Source organism: Panthera leo, chromosome D3 (assembly GCF_018350215.1).
Source record: "Panthera leo isolate Ple1 chromosome D3, P.leo_Ple1_pat1.1, whole genome shotgun sequence".
In the NCBI taxonomy this organism is placed as follows: Eukaryota; Metazoa; Chordata; class Mammalia; order Carnivora; family Felidae; genus Panthera; species Panthera leo.
Window position 1 is genome coordinate 76,206,659 of NC_056690.1, and position 24,506 is coordinate 76,231,164.

Here is a 24,506-nt window from a genome sequence, read left to right on the forward strand (position 1 = left end):
CATGCTGGTCCTCAGGCTAAATCCTAAGACCCATCAGTTTGAAGGAGGGTCCCCTGATACTCACACTGTAGCGGCTCCCCAGCACAAGATGCTCCCTGCAGAAGGCAATGCCCTGACCCAGGGCTCAGCAGCGAAACTGGCAAACCTGGGCTTTGAGGAATGTGGGAAAACCTCCATGCAGCCTCCCAAGCTGCTAGCTTTGGGGGAGTGTCAGTCCAGTACTCAGAAATTCTCAACCTGGGCCAGATCTCACGTTTCAATTCCTGATTTGTATTCACTGTGTTGTTTAACCCTTACAAGTCACTTTTCTGAGGCCAAGTCCGTCTGTGAAATGCACAAATCCCCCGGAAGTGTCTGGGCACCATGTGTCATTGGCGTGCCAACCGTTCATTTATACCCGTGGCTCCAAAAGGAGCCAGTCGGGAAGATTACGCAGACTTGCTCCCTGCCTTCTAGGAAGTTGTATGGGGTAAGGCAGACAGGGTGACCTACGTTAATGTCCCCCTAAGTCTGGGCTGCTTCTGACACCCTCAGCCCTGGTCCTTTTGCACTTGCTTCACTTCAAACTACCCAAAGTGGAGTCGGCCAAACCAACTGTTCTTGTTTCAGTCTTTCCCTCCTTGTTGTGTTGTTGTTTTGTGTTTCCTTAGTTTTTCAAAAGCCTGCAGGAATGGGGATGGTACTCCCATTCTGTTACTTCTAATCTCGTTAACAATTTTTTGAATCACGTGAGTAGAAGCTTTGAGGTTGAGAAATTACGCACTTTCAAGTTTTGATTCCAGAAAGTCATTTCAGCTCAGCTGTAAACACGTCTAGAAGCTGAATCTGAAAGAGGAACTGCCCGCCCAGGCTTCCCCTGGGGAGCTGGAGGCATCGCCCGCTTCACGGTGCCTGATTTCCAGAGATCAGGAAGTTTAAGGGTGTGCCGGGAGGCAGGGGGTAAAAAAGAAAGCAAGTGCAGTTGGTTTAAAACCACACAGTGCAGAACAGTCCTGGCGTTCTCGCGTTCCTCCCTTCCGCCACTAACTGGTGCCTTCCATCACCGGGAGATGAACCGGGAAGGCTGGTTATTGACAGCTGGGCAATTTGTACAATAAAGTTTAACGGCTTACATCCCCTCGTACGACTCTGTCAATGTTTCCAACGGATCACCTTCTCAGGTGCTGGTTCTCACGCTCGTACTGACTCGCTCCTTCTTCTCTTTCCCTTCAAGCGTGCAAACGCAAAGAGCAAGAACCAAACAAAGACAGGAACAATTCCCAGAAGAAATCGCGCCTGGTGTTCACCGACCTCCAACGCCGAACACTCTTCGCCATCTTCAAGGAGAACAAACGCCCGTCCAAAGAGATGCAGATCACCATTTCCCAGCAGCTGGGCCTGGAGCTGACGACCGTCAGTAACTTCTTCATGAACGCCCGGCGCCGCAGCCTGGAGAAGTGGCAGGATGATCTGAGCACAGGGGCCTCCTCGTCCACCTCCAGCACTTGTACCAAAGCGTGATGGAAGGACTCTCGGGCGGGCACAGGTCGCCTCCGGATGGGGACAACCGACACCAAAAGAGAACGCAAAGGAAAAAGACACCGGATTCTTAGCTGGGGCCCTTCACTGGTGATTTGAAAGCACAATTCTCTCGAAAAGAAACTATTCTAGCTGTAATCATAGGCCAGGTGTTCTTTTTTTGTTTTCTTTTGTAATGGCGATGGAGTCCAAGTGCAAGCTGAAGATTCATCTCTTTGAACCGGACATTGTCCTCCGAGCATGCTAAGCGTCCCAGAAACCCAAACGGGGCCTTCCTGGAGCGAGTTAGTTTCAGTGTGGTGTCAGCCAAGCTCAGGATCACTTCCAGTGCCGACGGTCTCGCTTTGGGGCCCGTTTCGGTCAGGGCTCGCCTGTGTCACAGTGGGAATTTGGCCTGCGGAAGGATTCTGAGATTGGGCTCCCAAGACGCTACTGTGAGAGATTCTTCTGGCAACAAGAATGACCTCATTTGCTTTCTGAGTGCTTGGCCTCATCATACCACAGTACACCAAAGTTCACAGCCATAACGTAGAAAAAAAAAAAGGCAAAAAAAACCCCAAAACATCAGAATGATAATTACTGAGCACAACTTTTAAATATGGAAATTAAAAACAAAAAACCCAAGGACCTGTTTTTCCAACTCAGGCATCGTTCCATTGAATGGTTTAGAGCTTTAAGTTGATCCAGTTTACAATTTTCTTTTCCTTACCTCCTGGAAATCTCACGTGGTCTTGGATCCATCAAAAAAAAAAAAAAAAATCAGTTCTCTCGAGCTCAACGTATCAAGCACAACGTAGATAAACAGAGAAGTAAGGAAGGTTCTGGATTCACCACATCTGGATTTTCAAGACGCTGATTGTGAAGTCATGAGGGAACCGTTGGGAATATGGCTTCAAGCACATTTTGCAGTTTGCTACAAATTCTGTTTGTACATAATGCAGACACGCACACTCAGGAGGCCAATTTAACTGTTACGGTACATGGAGCAAATGCAGCATTTTAAAAGATCTAGATTTTTTTAGATCATTAATGTTCCTTCTCAGTTATCAGTCACCTGGTTCCTCCTATTGTGCATTGTAACCGCCACGTAATTCATTCTCACTCTTTCAGACTTCAGTTATTTCCACATCCATCCCATTGGTAGGGACGTTTTTCAGTGTTTTCTAGCAAGAAAAAAAAAAAAAAAGTAATTCAAACCACCGTACGGGTTACTCATGAGGGTCATCTAGTCCCAAATCTCTTCCATTGTCGAATCATCCTCGCGAAACAGCTGAGTAAATCTGGAGAAAACACAGCACACCAAAGAAGCAGAATACTGCAAACCAAAGACATTTATTACTTGCCATTTTCTAGCCTAAAAATACTGTGATTACTTTTAGAAATCAGAAAACCTCTGCGACTCCGAATGGCATTCAGCTCTTGCATCTGGCTCACCATCGGGCTGAGCGAAGCGGCTAGCCAAGCCACCCAGGGAGCGGCTTTGCCGCGCCAGCTCTGGTTCCCGGCTGTCACCTTCCCACAGCGAGGGGAAGAGCGCCCACAGAACTCTGGGAGATTGCGAAGGTCACGATGTGCATACTTACCAGTGAATGGCCCCAGGGGGGCACCATGGGGGTGTTCAAAGCAAGCCAAACGCTGCAATGATTCTTTACAGACACTTGAGACTGACTTTTTTTATGAATTACTTAATCGAAACCAAAGAAACTTTTTCTGCACCTACTTCTGCAACAAACAAGACTGTTCCATTAAAATGAATAAATAAATAAATACGTAAATCAATGAAAATCACCACCACCAAGAAGGAAGCACGCCAGAAAAAAAACAAAAACAAAAACAAAAAAAAGCGCGAGACACACTGTGTTTAAACAGACCTCTTGGGACATTTTTTGGAAGCAGATTGTAAAGAAAGGGTTGAGACAAGAACAGATCTAAGGAAAAGCCTCAGCGGCTGCTGCTTCATTTGACAACTCACGCGGTAATCTTAAAGTTGAAGATTGTCTTTAATTTGTGCCTATGCAGTTTTTCAAAAGAACACGGAACAGAGCAACAGAAACCTCAACAGCTACAATACCAAAGATGAGGATTTCTCACATCTTTTGTTTCAATTCATTATCTCCTCTTGTCTGGCTAAAATACTAATCGCGTCATTGATCTGTGTAAAGGTAATCAATTTTGTTTCTGAGCGACAAAAGGAAAGGGTCATTGATTTGATTTGATTGTTTCCCTTTAATTTTGTTTTATGGCTTTTCTACCCCAACATGGAATCTCTCAAAAGCTTCCATGGACTCCAAGTTTAAGATGTTGGGATACCGAACTATTCTCTCTACTCCTCAGAGTATGGGGAATAATGTCACTTGAATGTTCTTTGCTTATCCCTTAGACTTGGTTCCTTCTATGTTCAGAGTCTCAGCATCAGGGGAGGGAAGGGGAGTGAGGGTCAGGGTTAGGGGTCTTGGTGACACATCCTCTCCTGAACCACAGAACCAAAGAGTTTATAGAGGAATCGACAGCCTCATGTTCATGTGATTGCTACATCATAATGGCTTCATTTGGGGGTGGGGGGAAACATGTAAAAATAATTGCCAGTTTCTACTTTTCTATTAGCTTTTTAAAAATCAGCTGTAAAGTTGCATTTCTAAAGAAAGATATATATATATAATATATGAATACATATATAGATTCAACTTGACATTTGGTGATAACCCAAAATTATTGCCGTCCAAATCCATGTCTTGTTTTGGTCAAGTGCTTCATTTATTAAGCATTCGGTTCAGAATTTTGCTCATCTCTCATGCCATCCCAGAGTCCATCTTCCACTGTGGGTGATTTGGAGTATTCAGATTTCTGTGGAAATTCCCAGGAAAGGTTGAAAGTCAAATTCAAGCATTTCAACATTTAACCTGTTGACAAATGGATTCATGGTGCAAATGAGTTTTACTTGTATTTGGGGTCCTCTCTATTCTACGCCTCAACCGCAATCAAGGTGGCGAGTGAGGTCTGTCCATGAGACCCGGTGCACAAGTGGGGCAGGGCCAGTGGGGCGCTCGTCTTCTATAACTGCTGGGAAGGCTCAGTGGGCCATTCCCACTGGCTATGGAGATGAGGCCAGCCCAGAAATCTGTTCTCCAGGAGCTACTCTGTCCCGTCAGGGTGTTCCAGATCCCCTCAGTGAGCAGATTCACCAAAGGGAATTCTCACAGGGGAGGTCCAACTCCTGTTGCAATGAGTTGATCAGTTTCCTCAGGGTGGTAATTACCAATTTGTATTGACAAGCCTGTGTGCAACCACAGCGGGCGCTGGAGTGAGGCAGTGGTGCTGACTGGGGGCTTGTCTTGATCCCGGAGAGAAAATGCAAAGCAGGGTGCAGGGAGAATCCCAGAGTCCTGCCCCTGGGAGCCCCACCGTCCATTGTGCCACCTCCTTGCTCCCGCCATGTGAGTCTCCCTTCGCAGGGGCAGCCGCCACGGAGCCGTGAAGGAACGCGGCCCTCCAAGGCTTTTGTACTTCATCCTACCTCGGATGTTCCGGGACTTGCCCCCGTATCCTTTTGTCTCTTGCTCATACCCCATTTCCCTTTTGTCAAATGACCTAGGAAAGAGTGTATTTCAGCAGGGGAATGCTCCGTATGGGTTGAGAAAAATGAATTTCAACTTGGCTATTTCTAAATGAAATCCTTGTGACTTGCGGCCAACGTTCTGGAGACTGGATTGGGGACCAAGCCTGCTCGGTTTGGTTAGTGATCCTTCGGCAGGCTAACCTCACTGTTTGGGTTCTGGCATCCTCTGAAGAGGTCAAGACCAAAAGAGGCTGCCTCTGTGGCCTGAGATTTCCATACTGGTAAAATCTGGTGTAGCCACATACACCCCCTCAGTGTTCCTGGTGACCTGAGGAAGATGTCATCATGTAAAAAAGGCAAGAACTTCCCTCCAAGGACTTTTGTTAAGTGTCCCCTACTGGATAATGTCATACCGGAGAGAAGCGCTTGCCTTTAGAAACGAGTTACATACATATATAAATACATGAGCGTATTCATATATTTATGTATCAAAATTTTAAGCCCTACAGAATTTCAACTTGTAAAAATTCTGAAAGAAAAAAAAAACAACCCTGCTAATTGAAAGGTAATGGAATTTGACTAAGTGGGTTTCCTCAAGCATTTTAAAATTTACTTTAAGTTAATGATCTCAGAGAACATAACCATTTGGGCTTGGACTTATACTTTAGCGTCTGTTTCTTCAAGCCAAGAAAAATTCCAAGCATGCCTCAGCCATTAGCAACAAAGGGGACAGTATGAAGGGACAGTTCTGAACCAAAATTCACATTCTTGAGGCAACAGAAACCTAAAGGCTATTGAGTGGAAAACTACTTTTCTTTATTCCTGTAGGGAAATTGGCTCACTCTTTTGTTTTTAACGTGATTTTGGTACTGGGGATATAAGTCTTTCATTTCAGGGAATTGTTTAACAGAGCCAGCTCATTTCTTTCTTAAAGGAAAACAGCAACAACAATAAAAGCTCAACCCTGATATTTAAAGACTTTTCCAAAATGTAAAATGGTAGGTTGTACCCCTTGAAGGTAGAGGAGAGAAAAAGAAATGAAGGACCCAGCATGACTCTGTCTCTGGATACATCAGAGCATCACCTCTGCGTTTTTTTCCCACAGGCTCTTGGCAATTGTGGGCTTAGGGAATTTAAGCAATTTTTCATTCTAGCTGAAAGGAAATCAAAACTAGGGAGGTAAACCTGACACACACACACACACACACACACACATATTCATATTCATTTTTGTAATTCCAACAGTGTATTTCAAAGCCAAATATAATCAATCACTTAATCTTACCTATGCCAGGCACCCACCTTTTAATGCCAATCCATTAAAGCTGAACAAATGTTTTAAAAAATCACTACCACCCGGTACAGGCGGGGACACTTTCCCACTGTTGAAAATGCTGGCAGAATTACTGAAGTGTCTGATTACCATTACCAAAGTGTCATAAGAATATACCTTGGTGGTGAACTCTGATTTTCAGGAGGTTGTACAGTAGGAATTTTTAAAAATATAAAAAGAACAGCCCGAGTCCCAATATTGTTGAAGAATAATGGACTATATTAAAAAGCAGAGAAAAAGAGATGATCATGTGGTTAAGGTTGACCCGAAGGCCCCAACATGAATACTGTGAAAATAACAGTCATGATTCTTAACAGATCAGAGATGGTTTTTTGTTGTTGTTGCTGCTGATGCTGTGTGATTCAGACCTGTTAGCCTAACCGGGGGGAGTGAGTACGCAATGATAGATGGAGGTGGTGTGCCTAGAACTTTCTAATATTCACGTGCAAGACTGGTAGCTTAATAATTTTGTACACTTAGCTAAGACCAAGTCACCTGTAAAACAATAGGAGATTCTAGCTTTCAAGTAAGGCCACAAAATACTTCCTAAAGGAAGAAGTCCCATAAATTAATGACATTGGCTTTAAATAAGGACATCCCAAAGCTTATTTTCCGTCCATGATTTATTTCCTTCCAGGGGGGGGGGGGGGCAGGGAGGGGGGGTTGTTTTAGAAAGCCTCAGAATGTGTTATAAAATACAAAAATAATTATTAAAATAATATAAGGCCTTACATATGGGTAGACACAAAGCCTGTGGCCGATGGGCTATCGCATGAGACACAAATTGAGGCCCACGGGCTATCGCATGAATCCCACCAGGACCAGAAAGGCTCATTGTTCTCAGATACCAAAATGACTCTGACAGTCTGAGGCAAGTTAAAGCTACAACCCCAGCATTCCTTATAGGGTTTTGAGTTTGGTTGACTGGAATTAACCAGCTAAGACCTTTGTAGTAGAGAAAATGTGTATAGGAAAAAAACATATTGCTACAGGGGTGTTCATTCCATGGAAGCCTTCCATTTCACAGACACTTCACAGAACATAAACCTCGGTAGATCAGTTTGCCTAAAGCTTATACAGTCCGTCAGCGTGGATGTATATGGATTTAGGGATGTCTCTCGACATCCCTGTGTATCCCCGTAGCAGCACATAGTACCTGTGGGTGTCCAGACTGTGCAGACATGTGTGTACAGACATCTCCATACATAGCTACTGTCATCTGTTACAATAAATGAATTTAAGAGATCATTTAACATCTACGTGAGCCTTCTACGATGTACCTTGCTTTATTTATTATAACGTTGAAAAAAACTGAAGTGCAGGAAAGAAAAGTATCCCAGCATCCTCGTGGTGTACACTCGGAATTGCTTTCATTTGGGCACATCCAAGATAAACTCAACTTTCAAGAAACCTTGGATATTGTTTACTCATCTGAGGAAGAATGACACATATGCTTGATGACTTCGGTTGAATAGCTTTATTCTGGATCTCTCATAACTACGGCTAAATCCAAAGACCTGGAAAAAGACAAGAAAGAAAAAAAAACAAAAAAAAATAACAAAACGAAAGAAAAAAAATAGCAAAACAAAGTGCAAACTAATAGGAGAAAAATGAGCTCTGGTTTCCAGGGTTGAGACAATGTGCTGTGGTGTTGTGGGGGCTGCACCAGCTACAGGGGGAAAGCGGGGATTTTTCCTTTGTGCTTGTCACATCTCAGTGGTCTTTATGAACATGAGAAAGCTTGAGAGGTTATGATTTCCTGCTTTATTTTCATTTAGACTTTCGAAAGAGGCTGTACATTTTGTCCATCAAGAGAATGAAGACAGTTAAAAGAAACTTTTTTCTCCCCCTTGTCTCTTTGGGTTATGACCCAACAAGCTATGTACCATTCATGTAACTAATTTATTTAAATTAGTTTCTAGCACACAAAAGTGTAGGATTTGGGTAATTATTTAATCGTCTTACTTTGATTTTACTCCTTGTACTTATTTATCAAACTATAGACCAATGGTGCATCAGAGATGCAAGCTTTCATTTAGAATTCTCTTGAAAGGTAGTTTGCTTTATAAAGCAGTGAAATTCTGTTACAGACAGGGAAGAAATACAGGTTACCAAAAAAAAAAAAAAAAAAAGGAAAGAAAGAAAAAAAATCAAGGTATTTTTCCTTCTTGAATTAACTCTGGAAATAGTTTAAATAGTGATTATTAAATTATTTAATTTAAGTTTGCAGCCCCACCTGGTAGCAGGCAAACTTCACCTTTTAATTATTGGGGCCCTCAGAGCCTTCCTATCGTAACTTATTTATTTAACTTATTCAGCATCTACAAAAGGTGCACCGTATAGTTTATATTTTTTATTTAAAACAATAGAGAGCACTGCAGCTTGTTTGCTGTCAGAACAACAGAGCAAAGTGTGTGGACGAGCAGATGACTATTCAACCCGAACCTGTACATTCAGACCCTGCTTCACCAGCCTGGATTTCAGGGCGGCTTCACAGAAACTGGAAAAAATAAATTGAAAAGATCGTAACATCAAAAAGAGAGAAAACCCTTACACTAGCTGCTTCCAAGAATGAACTCTGTGTGTGTGTGTGTGTGTGTGTAAAACAACAAAACAAAAAAGGGAAAAAAAAAAAAGCAGAAAAAAAAGGAAAAAAAAAAAGGAAAAACTTTCTATTTCTAGTGAGAACCAAAGAAGGCTACCTCACTGACTTTTTCCATTTGTAATTTTAATCGTGTTGAAGACACCAAAGATACCAAAGATTTCTTTCTCTGTGCGGTCTGCATTTTGCTTGTGCTCTTTTATAATTTTAACTATTCTCTCTGACATATGGTATTTACAGCGGCTCAGATACCCCAAAGAAATAATTATCTATGTGACGGTGGCTGCTAATTTGGAAAGGGATATTTTCTGTGTTTCTCTCATTTGTTCGCTGTCCCCTGCACATGTTCAGATGCTGCTGTAATTGGATTCCTTAAATCCCAGTTTCAAATTGGTGAAGAAGGCTGGATGGAAGTGGCCTTCAGTGCTAGCCACGACCTCTGTCCCCGCTTTGGAGCTGTCACAGTAAAGATTTCTAATTCCTGAACCATAGAAATTCTAATCATTGAGGGGAAGAGCTGGAAGGGACCTTAGAAATCACGTGGTCCAACCCCCAGGGGCCTGGAGGAGTGAAATATTTACCCAAGTCCAACAGCTGTCTGGAGGCAAAGCCCAGACGGGCCTCCTGCCCTCCTGTTCCAGAGCTGCACCCCCGGCTCAGTGCCACCTCTGCATGAGACGGGCCACATGGTAGCAGAGAGGAAGGTGGCAATCCCGTAGCCACGAGCGGAGCCTGGGGCTTGTCACTTAATGTTTTCACGCCGTGGAAGAAGCCACAGGTATTACAGCGTTTGTCCAGTTAAAATCTCAACGTGACGTCACCTATGATCAGTCGCTTGTAAAGGTGGTCGGTCTTGCAATATTAAAGCTCACAGAGGGGTTTTCACCCTGGCAGTGTGCATTGATCCGGGTGACCACTGTTGAACCTCTGCGTTACAAAATGTTGTATATAAGCATTGAATTCAGCGAGAAGAGAAAGTTCATTCTTGGTCTGCTGAGTTTGATTATTATGGATATTTTTAGGTCATATTTATCAGGAAAGGGAATTTGAGCAGTACACGTGTGACACGGAAGGGGTTCGGCTTTTGGCCTCTTCCTCTTGATTTGTAGGTGTGTATACTTTGTTTCTAGGCCAGCTCTGTATTTCTGAGAAGTTTAAGCCTCACATCCTTGGATCCTTAAGGATTATTCATTGTAAATGAAAGGTGACCCTAAAAGTTCACAGGAATAGACAGGCCACTTTAAGAAACAACTGACTTGAAGTTGCTTCTCTCTTCCCTTCTTACTCATAAAATGAATTGGTCTTTTAAAATTTTCTTTTGGGTCCATTCAATGATTAAATCACCATTAAGATCCATTCATCAGAGTGATTTGTATGTTAGCCAATGAACCATTCGCAGCTTTTGACCAAATGGGTTTTAGACATATGCAAAGATCCCCCTCTAGTCTTTATGGCTCTTTATCGAGTACTAGTATTTCCCACTTCACATAATAGAGTTATCTTTGAGCTTTTAAAAAGACCGCTAGGCAAAGAAGCTAAGAAGGGAAAAGACCAATCGGCTCATGTGTCCCATGCATCAAAAGACTGTAGCTAGTGGAAGGCAGACTGGCAGGCTAGGAGCCGCTTGCCCCTTTCTGCAGTTTCCAGTACAGATCTATTCGAAAGTCCTCTCCCGTCCAGACAAGCTCCAAGCTCCATCTTCCCCCATACAAGGCAAACTCGTAAGGCCTTCCTTCCATTTGGTTTTCTTCCCCAATTCCTATTAAAAATAGAATCCTCAGAATACCGGGGAGACTGAAGAAAGAAGATCCGACGGTTGAGCAAGGGTGCTCCCCTAGAAGCAAACACCTTCCTCCCCAGCCTTCCTACCACCAAACCCCCACAAGAGGGAACCTAGAGAGAGCGACTGCAGCCTGAACACAGAAAACATCCCTCGATTGGCAGACCCCTCCTCAGCAACACCCCCGCCCCCCACCCCCCAACCCCAGCCTCATGCTTCACTTGCAAAGTGTGACATAACCACGGGACGAGTGCCTTGCTTGAACCAAAGCAACGATTTAGCCAGTCTGGACCTCTCTGTGCTTTTTTTAATCCTTCCTGTGAATACCTCAGCTTCAACTGGGCCTCCATATGGTAAATTGGTGGGCTTATTGTACTGTGGTGCTTTGCAACGCAACCCTGCAAAGAACACGGTTTGTACTAATACCAAAGGTTCTTTCTCTCTGTCTCCTCCTTCTGCCTCCCCCGTTCTTGTCCCTTTTCTAGTCCTTCATGGTTCCAAAGCTTTACTATGAACCTGGGCATGTTGGCAATGCAGACCGCGCAATTCCTTACCGAATTTTCTCAGATATACCTCATAGATAATAGTGTTTAGAGTAATGTTATTATAGCGTATGTAATAAATTATTCACTGTTTCTTTTGGTAACTGTGATTTAAAAAAAGAAAAAAAGAAAAAAAAGCTTTATACGTTTTAGGTTGTGCTTTTGTAATAGACAAAAAGGTGCGCTTAAAAAAAAAAATGTATGTTCTTTTTTTGTTCCCCCTTTGGATTTTATTTATTCTGGATTGGGGAAAGTTGCAGAATGAGCCCAAAGTTTACAGTTTCATATTTTGCTGAAGAAACAATCTGTGTTCATTTGCTCTGTTGAAAAAAAAAATTATTTTCTACATTTGTGCTACTTGGTCTGAACAATTAATTGTTCTGTGTTAACAGTGTAGTATTATAATTAGCAACTGCCAATCAGTGCTATAATTTTATGCATGAGGCTAAAACTTTAGCAGTGTGATGCATTGTGGTCTTAATAGCAACATTTTTCATTTTGAACTAGATCTTCCCCTTTGGTTCAATGGACTTTTTTTATGCATGGGCGCCCATCGTTTGTTAGCAATTGTGGAACAGTTGTGTATACATTAAACTGTGAAAATGTACACAGTTCAGCCTCAGACATTGGTAATATTGCTTTTATTGGGAGATGTCTCACCTCAAAAATACGCTTACATCTGTTGGGATTTCAAAATGAGTCAGATGGAATCAAGTTCAAATTTTGCGAGAAAGGTCATTCCAAGTTTGAGTTACCAACTTGCATTCCACAAATTGGGATCCTCATGACCCAGCAGTATCACTGTATTTGAGAGGGGTCTGGAAACAAGCGCTGAAAAACAACTCTGCATTTTTAATGTCCTCGGAAAGGAGTCACTTTGGCTTTATGTTCATGACCTCGGACCTAACTGGCCTGTGTATTTGGAGATGTGAATTCATCCAGCCCTCGCCTCTCCTAGATCTCTGCCCGGGAATGGCCACTTTCTGCTTGGTTTCTTCTGGTATTTTGTGGTCAGGTCAGTTCTCAGTAGCAACTCAAATGGAGTCAATATCGGCAATTACTCTCTGGCTTTGTTGTCCGTTCTCCCGGACAACCCCACCAACTGTTCCAGTGATTTAGGCCAAAATGGCCATTTCTCAAAACACCACCTGTGCAGCCAAATCATGCTTCTTGCTCCCAAGAGTCAGAGGTGACTCTGTGTCCTGCCCAACAATTTTATGTTTGTCCTAAAGGGAGTATAAGAAGTTCTGAAACACAGTTTTGGGAAACCATCTTGGTTTCACTCCCCAATTATCTGAGGCCGCTGTATCTCAAAAAGTATTTTACAGTTGCAGTGGGTCGGGCAGACTTGTTCTTCCTTACATTTGGGGTCTGAAACTCATTCTCAAGTTTCATACCTATTTCCCAAATCAGTATGCTTGACATAAAGCCAAACCAACTGCCAAGCACGCTTTATTCTGCGTAGGAGAGTGCAGTTAGGGAAACAGTGGTGGGAAAACAGCCATCTGCTATGCAAAATATCGGAAATCACCAACAGTGGAACATTCCTATTATTGGTCAACGAGAATTTGGGGGAACGCGCTTTCATCACCAATAGAAACAAGCATATTTTTTATTTGGCCTTATAAAGTAGCTTGTGATAATAAAAGCTTTGTAATATATAGTCTTTTTAATTTTTTCCCCTTATTAATTTGCCAAAGATGGGAATGGATAGAAGAATTTTCAGTTGGCTTTTGTAAGACAGTTAATGATTGTAATAGTGTTCAACCTTCCAGAAAGCTTTATATGTTCTTCTGCAATAAACCGAATCAATTGTTTGTTCCAGTGAAGTTCTCCTCACATGCGCAAACCCACAGATATCTTGGTGCAGATTTTATAACATCTACAAAGTTCAAATGCATTTTCGATCCAAAGTAAACAGAGGAGTGTCTGAGACATGAACGTGCCCAGCCCTTTTTATTACAAGCAACGCATGGGTCTTGCTCACCAGGATTTGCCAAGAAGACTTGTCTTACGAAACTCGAGGTGTATTTTGTTATGCCATTTTATGTCCTTTTTTTTTAAAAAAAAAAAAAAAAAAAAACAACTTTGTGGAAAGTGATATGTTGAATCAAGTGTAAGCTGAGTTTTCCAGACAACTGAAGTAGCTACATCGTGAATGTTATTTTGTTATTAAAAGGTTTTTACTCAATGCTTTGTGCCCGTGGACGTCCTTTCCTTGGAGACACAGAACTATGGAATTTCCTCAGCTTGGCCTGGATTCTGCTCCTGCTCTCATGGGGGAACGTGGCCATGGCCTGGAAAATTAAGGTCCTGGGCAAGAAGGTAGATTTGGGCTCTAGGAAGAGATCTCCTTGAGTGTCACTTTAAAGAGAGCTGGGCCAAGCTTGCTAACTTTATACTCTCTCTCTCTCTCTCTCTCTCTTTCTCTCTCTCTCTCTCTCAATGCCAGCACTTCTCTGAGATCCCTTGTCCTTGAGCACATGCCAGCATGAAAGCAGACCCCAATTCTTATAGGAAAGGCAAGGAAGAAAGAATAGCAATCCCCAATCTTCAGTGGCCCACCAAGCACCCATCTTTCCCCAGGTGGGGCTCTGCCAGCCAAGGATGTGGGTGGCCCATCTGGTTGGCTTCCCCACCTTAACTACCGCAAAGCATACAGGTCCCACAGTCCAGTCGGGCTCTTTCCAACCAGAATCCCCCTTACCACTCTTCTTCCGCATCCTGGTTTAGTTATTCCATCCACTTTTGTCCACTTTTGCCGACAGTTATGTGGAAAACAAAGAAAGGTATGAATGGGTTTTTCTGTCATTTTGTTTCTAATTTGTACTTCAGCTAGTCCCAGTTCTTTGATCTGGAAAAATACCAGAGAGAAAAGAACCTCTCACTGCCTCTTTGTGCCTTGCTGCTCTCTGAAGGGGCCATGCACATGCCCTGTGCTATTGGTCTTTCGTAAGGGACCGGCGGAACCACAGCAGTCAAACCAACCAGGACACGGCCCGCCAACGCGTACTTTATCTCTGCTTGAAAGTCCTATTTAAGAAGCTGTACAGCTTGGAGTTTCCTCCATCTTCCTCGCTTTGAGTCAGTTTGGCATTTAGTTTCAGAGTCAGTTTGCTCTGTAGGAAAGTTTTTTTCAGATTATGACAGGGAGCCTGCTACCTAGGAAGAGAGGTGAAGTATTCAAAGGCTAGCTATTGGGTAGGGAGTCATACCCGGAACAGATACTTCCTTGAAGACAGAATATTATTTCCTTTCTTTACTATGTCACTTTGTGTCTAAATGGTGCCGGCAAACTTTTCACCACACAAGGTTGTAAGACGTCTGCCAAATTGGAATTCCTGAAAAAAGAAGACAACTTTCACATTAACGAAATGGTAAAGAACATCTAAGTTTGGCAGGCAAGGACTGAGATAATGCAGGCATATTCTTGGTGCTGGGTTTTCTTCTAATCTAGATCGCCAACATCCAGATCTTATTCTCCCCCCTTCATCCTGGAGCAGTTCAGGCTTTTCTCTCCCAGTCTAGGATGCCAAATAATTTTATGGGCAACAATAATAGGGACTGACCAACGTTTCAATTAGTTCTCTTGAGACTTCATCCTTTGCTTTTCTCCAAGAAAGTGTTTTCCTGGACTGCCGAGAAAGAGCCTGGCCAATTTTTTTCATCTTTCCTATTCGCATATTTCTACCCAAATTAACATTTTATTAGTACAGGTACCATAGATTCTTTCTTGGTCAATGAATTCTTACTAGAGAAGCTATCCTTCCCCCAAAGTGAGCGAGAACAAGTTCTAATGTCTTTTCTTTCATGGGCTTTTGTTCTCAGGATTGAGTGAGTCCTGGCTGTTTTCTCACTTTAGGCCCTGATCTCAAATGTGTTTATTTTGGGTACTAAAAACACGTTTTAGTATCACATGCTGGCCTGTGGAGCTTGAATCCTTTCTTGCAATCTGTTGGTTGCTTTGTGGTTTTAAAGGTGACTAAGATGAGGGAAGGGAGGAAGAGGAAAAGAGAGAAGAATTTGCCCCAGCTCTATTTAAAGTTTTAAAATGTAAAGAGACTTGTTAAGCCATGGGAAAATGGCTGCAGAGGGTTAACACTCCCCTCCCTCATTCGGAGCCGTGTTCTGCCACACGACTCACAGGTCAGCTCTTCTAGAAATCCAGCCTTGTTGTAGAAACCCAGCTACCTTTCATAGACCTCTATCCAGATCCAAGATGACAAGAAATCAAAGAGTCACGTGCACACCTCTTGTTCTCTTTTCCTGATTTTTCGCATATTATCTCCAAGAAAATCACAGAGGAAAGCTTTACACTTTATTGGTCAATCCTTTTGACATCGCTTCTCAGATTTAAAATCGGTAAAACATACCCCTAAAACTTGCACTCCTTTTTATTTTGAAAAAGAAAACCCACACACTAGTTAATCCACATTCTTATTTTCTTTACACCCTGAGCTATATTTCCAAAGCATATTCTATCCCCGATTTTGCCCCATCTCAGACATGTTAAGTCGGACTGTATTGAAAGATTTTCCAGGGATGGTCAACAGGGTATATGTTCAGTGGCTGCCCTGAAATCCTGGTGGGGGTGAGGATCACACACCATTATCGAGGGGCTGCTCACCCCTTGATAAGCTCCCAATCCTTTGAAAGATTTCTTTGAATGTTAACTGCATTTTCAATTTTGCTCATTTCCCACTCTGATGTTTTGTCCACAACATTGCTTACACTGGATTCTTTCTATTTTTATTCCTATCATTAAATGGTAGTGCTGTAAATTCTGCAATTAATGTCAAATAAACTGCTTTCATTCATTGACCATGGCTCAGTTGGCTTCTTTCTCTTTCCATGGAAAGGATTAAGTATCCTTCCCCTATCGCATCCCATCATGGTTTCATCAAGAACAGTAAAGTTGCTCTGCTTTAAAGGTTGCAACTTCTTTACCTCTGACAGGACGCAAGACACATTTCATAATTAACAAATCTGTCAACCGTGTTATCAACCATAAAGGTTTGGGGATGCCCTGTAAAGACTGTCTTATTCTTAACCCATTAAAACATTAGAGATGACCTATCCTAACCTTGTCCTTATACAGATTCCATTTGAGGTTGCATGTGGTGAATTGAAAAGGGGATCACTTTATTGTCACCATATGGAAGAATGAAAACAAATTTGGAGCCACAGACCTCATATGGAATTTAGGCTCTGACATAAATTATATAGTTTTCAGGAAGTCACTTACACTCTCTGGGCTTCAATTTCTCCAACAAGGTTAAGGTTAGGATAGGTTATATCTGAAGCCCTTTACATCTCTGTCAAGAGCTTTTGAAGATATTTATATTTTTGGCATAAGTCATATCCTGGCATATTATTTTTTAAATTTAATGAGTTACAGAGTTCTTTAATCCATTTTAAACTTAAATATCCCCAAGCAGCAAAGGAGTTCCACTGGACCTTTGGTCTAAATGAAAAACCCACTTATAACCCAGCCCATGAAGAAGTTAGTGCCTTTATCTAGGCTAGTGGTTTTCAATTCTGGATACATTAGAATGACCTAGAGAACTTTTAAAATATACTGATACTGAGGTTCATCCCAGACCAATCAGATTTGACGGGGTGGACCCCAAATACTTATGTATCAGTTAGCTTTTGTCATATAACAAACCGCTCTGAAACACAATGACTTAAAAAAAAAAAAAAAACAACCACACTCATGGGACGCCTGGGTAGCTCAGCTGGTTAAGCATCTGACTTTGGCTCAGGTCATGATCTGGCCGTTTGTGGGTCTGAGACCTGCATCGGGTTCTGTGCTGACAGCTTGGAGCCTGAAGCCTGCTTCAGATTCTGTCTCTCTCTCTCTCTCTCTCTCTCTCTCTCTCTCTCTCTGCCCCTCCCCCACTCATGCTCTGTTTCTCTTTCTCTCTCAAGAATAAACATTTAAAAAAATTTAAAAAAATAAAAAACTATGTTCAAACACACATACACACTCAAAGAAACCACCATGTTGGTTGCCAATTTGGATTGGTCTCAACTGGGTGTCTCTTCTCGTCTTGGCTGGCTCATGTATCTGCCTGTCAGCTCCCCAGGGGGACTGCCTGGTCTCGGTCCCGCCCAGATTCACAGGGAGAAGAGTGAAAAGAGACTCTAGGTCTTGATGGGAAGAGGTGCACAATCACATTGCCAAAGGAGGAGTGAAAAACATGCACTTTTTTTTTTTTTTTGCAATCTTCTATAATCTATACGTTTTAAAGTTCTCCTAGAGATTCTAAACGAAGGTCCAGCCAAATTTGTAAAACATTACTGTAAAGCCTACTGGTTCTCCTTTTTTTAATTTTTTCACAATTCCAACCCTAATCTGTGCCCACTCTTTCAAATACCTTTACTGTATAGCTTGGACTCATTTTATAAGAAAACTATTTACAACTTCCAAACTTGTAGTGCAGGTTATCACCTGTAGGCTGACTTTACAGGATTGAAAAAATCTGCCCAAACACAATGATTTAGACGCTTGTTTTGTTGGTAAATGAACTACCAGCCTCAGCTACTGGTATCTGCCCACTATTCCATGTGCAGGGCTGGTGGGAAGCCCTGGGAAGGCAGGAGCTGTGCACGGAGCTCTTCCTGCTAGAATACTCTGGAGGAATTCTGGGCTACCTCAGGCACATGCAGGGAAGAGCACTGGGCCAAGCACGACCTTGGGGCCAATCATGGAGATCTTGAAATAGCATGGCCTTTGGTTCTAAGATGGAATCCTTCTTATCTGCTATCGGCATCTTTCTTCCCCAAATGGCATGCCCTTATTTATTCAGGCTTCTGGACAAAGAAGACCATCTTAGAGAACAATAAACATGCTAGGCCAGGTCTAAACTAGATGATCACCAAAACCTCTTCTACCTCTGCTATCTTCTGCCTTGAATAATCCATCACTGTTACTCAGAAAGTTAAACAGTGGCTAAAGCTGGAAAGTTTCAAATCTCAGAGACGTCTGGTCTCACTTTAGCCTCATCAGGACAGCAGAAACAAAAGAAATTTGTAATGTCGGTGGACCCTTTGATTGACCCTTTGGATTGGACTCATTGGAGGTAAATACTTTCTCTTTTGGGAAGCTTGTTGACACGAGGCCATCTGTCGAGACTTTGGTTGGAGTCATTTGATGGGAAAGGGTATCCTTAAGTCAAAATACCCAAAATTATTTTTTTAAGTTTATTTATTTTTGAAAGAGACAGACACAGTGCAAGCAAGGGAGGGGCAGAGAAAGAGGGAGAGAGAGAGAATCCCAAGCAAGCTCCACACTGTCAGTGCCGAGCCCAATGTGGGGCTTGAACCCACGAAACTGTGACATCATGACCTGAGCCAAAACCCCGAATGAACCACCCAGGGGCCGCCAAAATACCCCAAAGTATTAGCCACAGTCCTTACAAGTCCCTTCTCTTACTTTTATCTGTTCCCTGGACTTTTTAATGGGGCGATTTTTAAGAAGGGAAAGTACTTGTGAAAGGAAAAGAAAAAGCAGGAACAAATTCCTGTAGACCTATCAAGCAGGAGGAAACACTGGTCAGTCCACAACTGTTCATGGAGAATAATTATTTCTGGAAGTAAAAGTAATGGTGGCAGCCAGCCCTGGAAGCACTCACTATGCTGTCACCTCCATAACCCTCCTTCCTTGCAGTACATGGCAACCTTGTGCAGTAGGCTGGGGCAGGGACCGTCATGCTACATGAGGCTACCTGGGTAGAACCAGAGTAAGTGGTAGCACCAGCATTCGGACCCAGACATCAGAACTGACCCCCTTGGACCTAGTCATTCAGTGTTGTATGTACCACAGGGACCGGAGGTTCGTGTGGCACGCTTTCTCTGGTTGCAGCGATAAAACATATACCATGAAATCACTGTGTCTACGGAGTCATCTCTGCTAGATGCCTAATAAATGGCACAAACAATCAAAAACTGCCCAGAATTCAGAAGAAATGGGGATCACCCCAAACTGGGCTGCTCAAAAAAAGGCCTCTCTCGCCTCATGTAGGTTTCTAAGTACTACATTTTCTTAACACACTCAGCTGAGCACCACTCAAGCGTGGCCAAGTAATCTGGATTTGGAGGAAGAGAGGACATCCCTCTCCCCACATAACCAACCTCAAATGCACAGTATGCTCTTCACATGGTTAATATTTAGATGTCTGCATCATGTTTCCATTTTTACTTTAGCTCTCGCATGGGAGGGGAACCAGGGTTTTGAGTCAGAAAATCTGAACTTAGGTGCCAGGTCCACCTCTTGCTAACATAGGCAAGTCACTTAAATTCTCTCATCTTCCATTTTCCTATCTACTGGGCATAAGAATATGACAATGTGCTACTGTCCTGCCTAGTTGGCAAAGTTATTGCGAACATCAGGCAGCGCGCGGTAGGTATGGATGTGAGCTATTGAAGATAGCTATCATTTCATAAAAATAGAAGTCTGAGGCTCAGAGAGGTTAGGTAACTTGCCCTGGACAACACTAGTGGAGCTAGGATATTTGAGCCCAGGACTATCAGTTTCAAAGCCCACCTGAAGATGCCTATTTAAACGTGGATTCCCCAAGGAAAGGAGAGCCATGTTGTGGCATCTGTGCAAGTGCATACCTGTAAATACCATGTCATAAGACGTTACTTAACAATTAGCCCCGACAACAGAAGTGTAACTAGAAGAATACATTTGCTTGTTTTTTTTTTTAATTGTTTTTTTTTTTTTTTTGAGAAAGACAGAGATGATGCAAGTGGGGGAGGGCAGAGAGAGAGGGAGACAGAGAATCCCAAGCAAGCTCCACCCTGCTGGCTCAGAGCCCAACATGGGGCTTGAACTCACAAAATCCTGACCTGAGCCGAAACCACGAGTTGGACACTTGACTGAGCCCCTAAACTCACTTGTTCTGCCCTGCAAGAACTATTCATAAAAATTGTCATGAATTGACTAAGCCAATTTGGTCCTATACAAAATTTGGGTTCTTTGTGGTTGCTAATCATAGCCACCCAAAGCCTCTGAGATGGGCAAAAGTTATCTACATCCCCAAAACTCCCTGTCAGATTTCAAAGAAAGTGAGTCTAAGACCAAATACTGCCACATATGAGAATTTAACCAATTCTATGAGCAAATTAGTCACTACGCTACGTATTATTACCTGCTGTATAACCTCAACGAAGTCTGAGTTCTCTGTCCTACAGGGACCTCTATCCATATTCTAGACCCAGCAACATTCCAGAGACGGGCTTTCGTTAGCCCTTGGGCAGCATCAGACAAAAAGCAACTTCCTCAACCAAGGATGGAACACAGGTCTTCTAGGGATCAGGCCTCCTGCATATCCCCCAACGGTGCACGCTGAAGGTGCCACTGGACTCTTACACCCTATGCTCGCAAAGGAGGGTGGGAGGGGCTCTCCAACCCAATTACCTTAAATACCTTTAATCTCTCACACCAGGGTCCGTTTGTCACACTTCTCATGATAATCAATGGTCTACTATTTTCACCATTAAAACGCCACTTCTGCATTCATTATGCTAATGAGCAGAGCGGGTGCTGACTGAGATGGTGGCTGAAGAGTACTGGTGTGAGTGGTGGCTGCCCTGCCCTTCAGAAACGCTGGTCACTCACCATCCAAGGCTGCGCACCCTTGATGAGGACGATTTACTGCCCCCAGACTGAAGCGTGAACAAGCTGACACACATTACTGAACTATCCGTGCTAATGTCTCTTAAAATGAGTCACAGTCATTACAACCAAAGTCATGTTTTTTTTTAATTTTTAATGTTTTTATTTATTTTTGAGACAGAGAGAGACAGAGCGTGAGTGGGGGAGGGGCAGAGAGAGAGGGAGACACAGAATCTGAAGCAGGCTCCAGGCTCCGAGCTGTCAGCACAGAGCCTGACGCGGGGCTCAAACCCATGAACCGTGAGATCATGACCTGAGCTGAAGTTGGACGCTTAACCAACTGAGCCACCCAGGCGTCCCCCAAAGTCCATGTTTTATCCACATCCTACGTTAGAAAAGATTGGAGAGCATACGTTAATTTCAATATAAGTTATAATCCTTTATATCGCATTTATTCATCTCATTTTCCCCTACAACCTGGAACACGTGTATTATTATCCCCATCGAATAATTAGGTGCCAAGAGTTTAAATCACCTTCTTCACACTCATCTAATCACAGTTAAGGTGGACGAATATTTGCTATGTGCTGGACATTGTGCTGAACACTTTACATGGTTTGTCTTTTGTTCTCCCAACTACTTATGAGGCAAGTACTGTAATTATCTCCTACATCACAGATGAAGGAACTGGTGCATAGAGAGAAGTAACTTGTCACAGGTCACCGCGAAGCAGCCTGACTCCAGGGCTAAGCTCTTATCCCTGTAGTTTCCTTCAGTTTCGATTAGTACTCACAGCTGGGGACTCCTACTCCTGCGTTCTTTCCACAGGAAATCCTGATTGCTAAGAAGCAGACGTCTGTAGAAGTGAAGGTAGTTCAAACACCCTTCCAACATCTCTACAAAATGTGTTCGCAGCTTGATGTTATAGTTGATGGCCATTCAGAAGCTGTTCCCATTTCTGCTCCCATTTCTGTGTCTTCACTTCACCCTTGGGGAACTCCATCCAGGACACGTGTCTAGAACTCCGGGGAGCTGACGCCGATGATGTGGGACTTCCCAACCACCGACAAGCAGACAGAGCGGGAATAAGAATTCACTCTCGGCTGTGGGTACACGGAGAGCCCACGAGAGTGAATTTTTAAAGGATGCTAATAGAGCTGCAAAACTGAAACCACAAAGAAAGCAGCTGGTGTTGGGATGAAGCAGTGGCTACAAATACATCTCCTACCAGAACTATTTTGGAATCACCTCGTCTGAGCTTTCAATGATCCTCACCGTTACCATCATTGATATTGTCATCACTACCTTCACCTGTACCACTCTGGCTCGATTTTCAGGCCAGTAAAAAATCCTCCTGTCTTCTCCTGAATTCGGAACGAATTGAGAAAGAGACATAGAAGTTAAAGTCTTTTTTAAAAACCCATTTCATTGGTAGAGCTGGATTGGAGAACATGCATTGGATTTGTGACCAAAGGGGTTTCCTAATGTAATCCTCCTGAACTGAACTTACCCCCGAAAACTGCCGGCCAACTTTTCCCTCTTTTCAGTCCTGCTTTCCTCACTCCTCATGGGGGTTGCTCCCCAAAGCACCTCCCGGTAAACCTGCATGTGGATCTTGGGTCTCTGGGTCTACCTCCCAGAGAACCTAATCGAACACACCTGCTTATATGCCTTCCTTCACTCCACTCTCCCCTCCCCTCCCCTCCCCTCCCCTCCCCTAAATAAAACACACAAACTTGGCGAGGAGGAAGGAAAGGGGAGGAAATCTAGGAGACTCAACTATTTCCTGAAGCAGACTGTTTAAACAAGAAACTGAGATATTATGAAATGGTAAAACTAAGTTCCTAACACGTTCCCCAAAACAACTGGATAGGGCTCCTGAAGATTAGAAATAGAAAATTAAGAGGCTCTATCCTTTTTAAATATGTAAGATGTAAGCTGAACTAAAACTGAAGGGGGATCCAAATTGGACAAAGGCTGAAGGTTCTGGGTGCTTGAGGCCACCTAGCAGCGTGGGAGGCATTGCTGTGGCCCAGGACATCCCCCAAGAGAAGGACACAGCTGTCCTCAGCCTGTGTGCGGATGTTGGGGATGGAAACAGCGTATGAACTGCTGACGGTGGAGAGAAAGTTGGGAGATCGTTGCTGTTCTTGAGCATATCTTACAAAACGAGTATCTTTCCAATAATTTTCTAAGGCAATACGTTAACATGATGGTTATGACCGCAATGAACAGGTGTTAAAAGTAGCGTGAAAGCAAATCATGAAACAAGAGACAACATCAGCAAAGGAAGTAGCCCCCTTTTCACATGCTCACGCTCCCAATGATAATGGCTCAGGCCACCCCATCCTGCTTAGCCTTGCTCCCTCCTTACCCGGCTGTTGGAATATGACTGGTCCCCTGGGAGTGGAGATTTGGGGTGTGAATTAGTATTCTATTGCTGCATAACTAATTAAGGCAAACTTAGCAGCTTAAGACAACACTTACTATCTTCCGGAGGCCAGCAGTCCAAAGGTATAGGCAGGGCCATGTTCCCTTGGATGGTGCTAGGAAAGGACCTGTTCCAGGCTGCTCTCTTAGCTTCTGGTAGTTTGGGGCAATCTTTTCATTTCTTGGTTTGTAGACACACATGGATGTAATATCTACTTTCACATGTTCCCAGGATGTTATCTCTGTGTGTATGGGTCCAAAACCCCCTTTTCTTATAAGCACACCAGTCATATTGCATTAGGGGCCTGCCTACCTTATTCCTGTATGAACTGATCTTAACTAATTGCATCTGCAATGACTCTTTTTAAGGTCACATGTGGGGTACCAGTATTTAGGGCTTCAACATATGACTTTTTGGAGGATACAATTCAACCCCTAACACTCAGTATGAGTCATTTGACAGCTGAACTTCGATCAAGACCTCTTGGTTCTATGGTTAATTAATTAGTCATTTATACTTTTTTCTGCTTCGGTTTAGATATTGTAATTTGCTCTTAACATTTTGCAGAAAGAGGAGAAAGGAGAAAGATAAGAGGAGAAACAGGAAGCGAGGAAGGAGAAGGAGGAAGGGAAAAAGAGAAGCGAGTGAGGAGAGGGATAGGGTGTCACTTGCTGTAATACTGTAGGGCCTGGATCCCATATGGATTAAATTGTATGACATTATATGTTTGTCAAGAGCTAAATTTCACAAGATCTAAAATACTCTGCCTGTGGGTTTTATGGCAAAGGAAGGCTGAACAGGAGCGTGACAGGCCTCTTTTCCCCCCAACCTGCCCCATCTACAATTAGAGACATTCCTTTCCTTGAAAAATTGCCCAAGGTAAAATATCGGTGTTCTCTACGATCCGCTGTGAGGTCAAATCCAGAGCCATGGGCAGCTTCCAAAACCATTTTCTGCCCACACTTACTCATGGCTGGCCACCACCCCTCAGCTGCCTCTCTCCTAGCCGGACCTCGGCCTGCTCAGCATCCTACAGCGAAAGGAAGGTCAAGAGTGTAGGTCTTGGGGCGCCTGGGTGGCGCAGTCGGTTAAGCGTCCGACTTCAGCCAGGTCACGATC

The 24,506-nt window shown here is 43.3% G+C and overlaps 1 protein-coding gene and 1 long non-coding RNA gene across 2 annotated transcripts in view; one reads left to right on the forward strand and one right to left on the reverse strand.

Annotated features, from left to right (window-relative positions):
* The window catches only part of ONECUT2 (one cut homeobox 2), a 45,609-nt gene extending 44,109 nt beyond the window's left edge, over positions 1-1,500 (forward strand). The window contains exon 2 of the mRNA XM_042910532.1: positions 1,214-1,500. Within this exon, the coding sequence (XP_042766466.1) occupies positions 1,214-1,500 (287 nt within the window). The remainder of the gene's footprint in view (positions 1-1,213) is intronic.
* Positions 1-24,506, reverse strand: part of LOC122203579 — a 56,628-nt gene that overhangs the window by 858 nt on the left and 31,264 nt on the right. Inside the window, exon 3 of the long non-coding RNA XR_006195253.1 lies at positions 65-2,681. This is a non-coding gene — a long non-coding RNA (uncharacterized LOC122203579). The remainder of the gene's footprint in view (positions 1-64; positions 2,682-24,506) is intronic.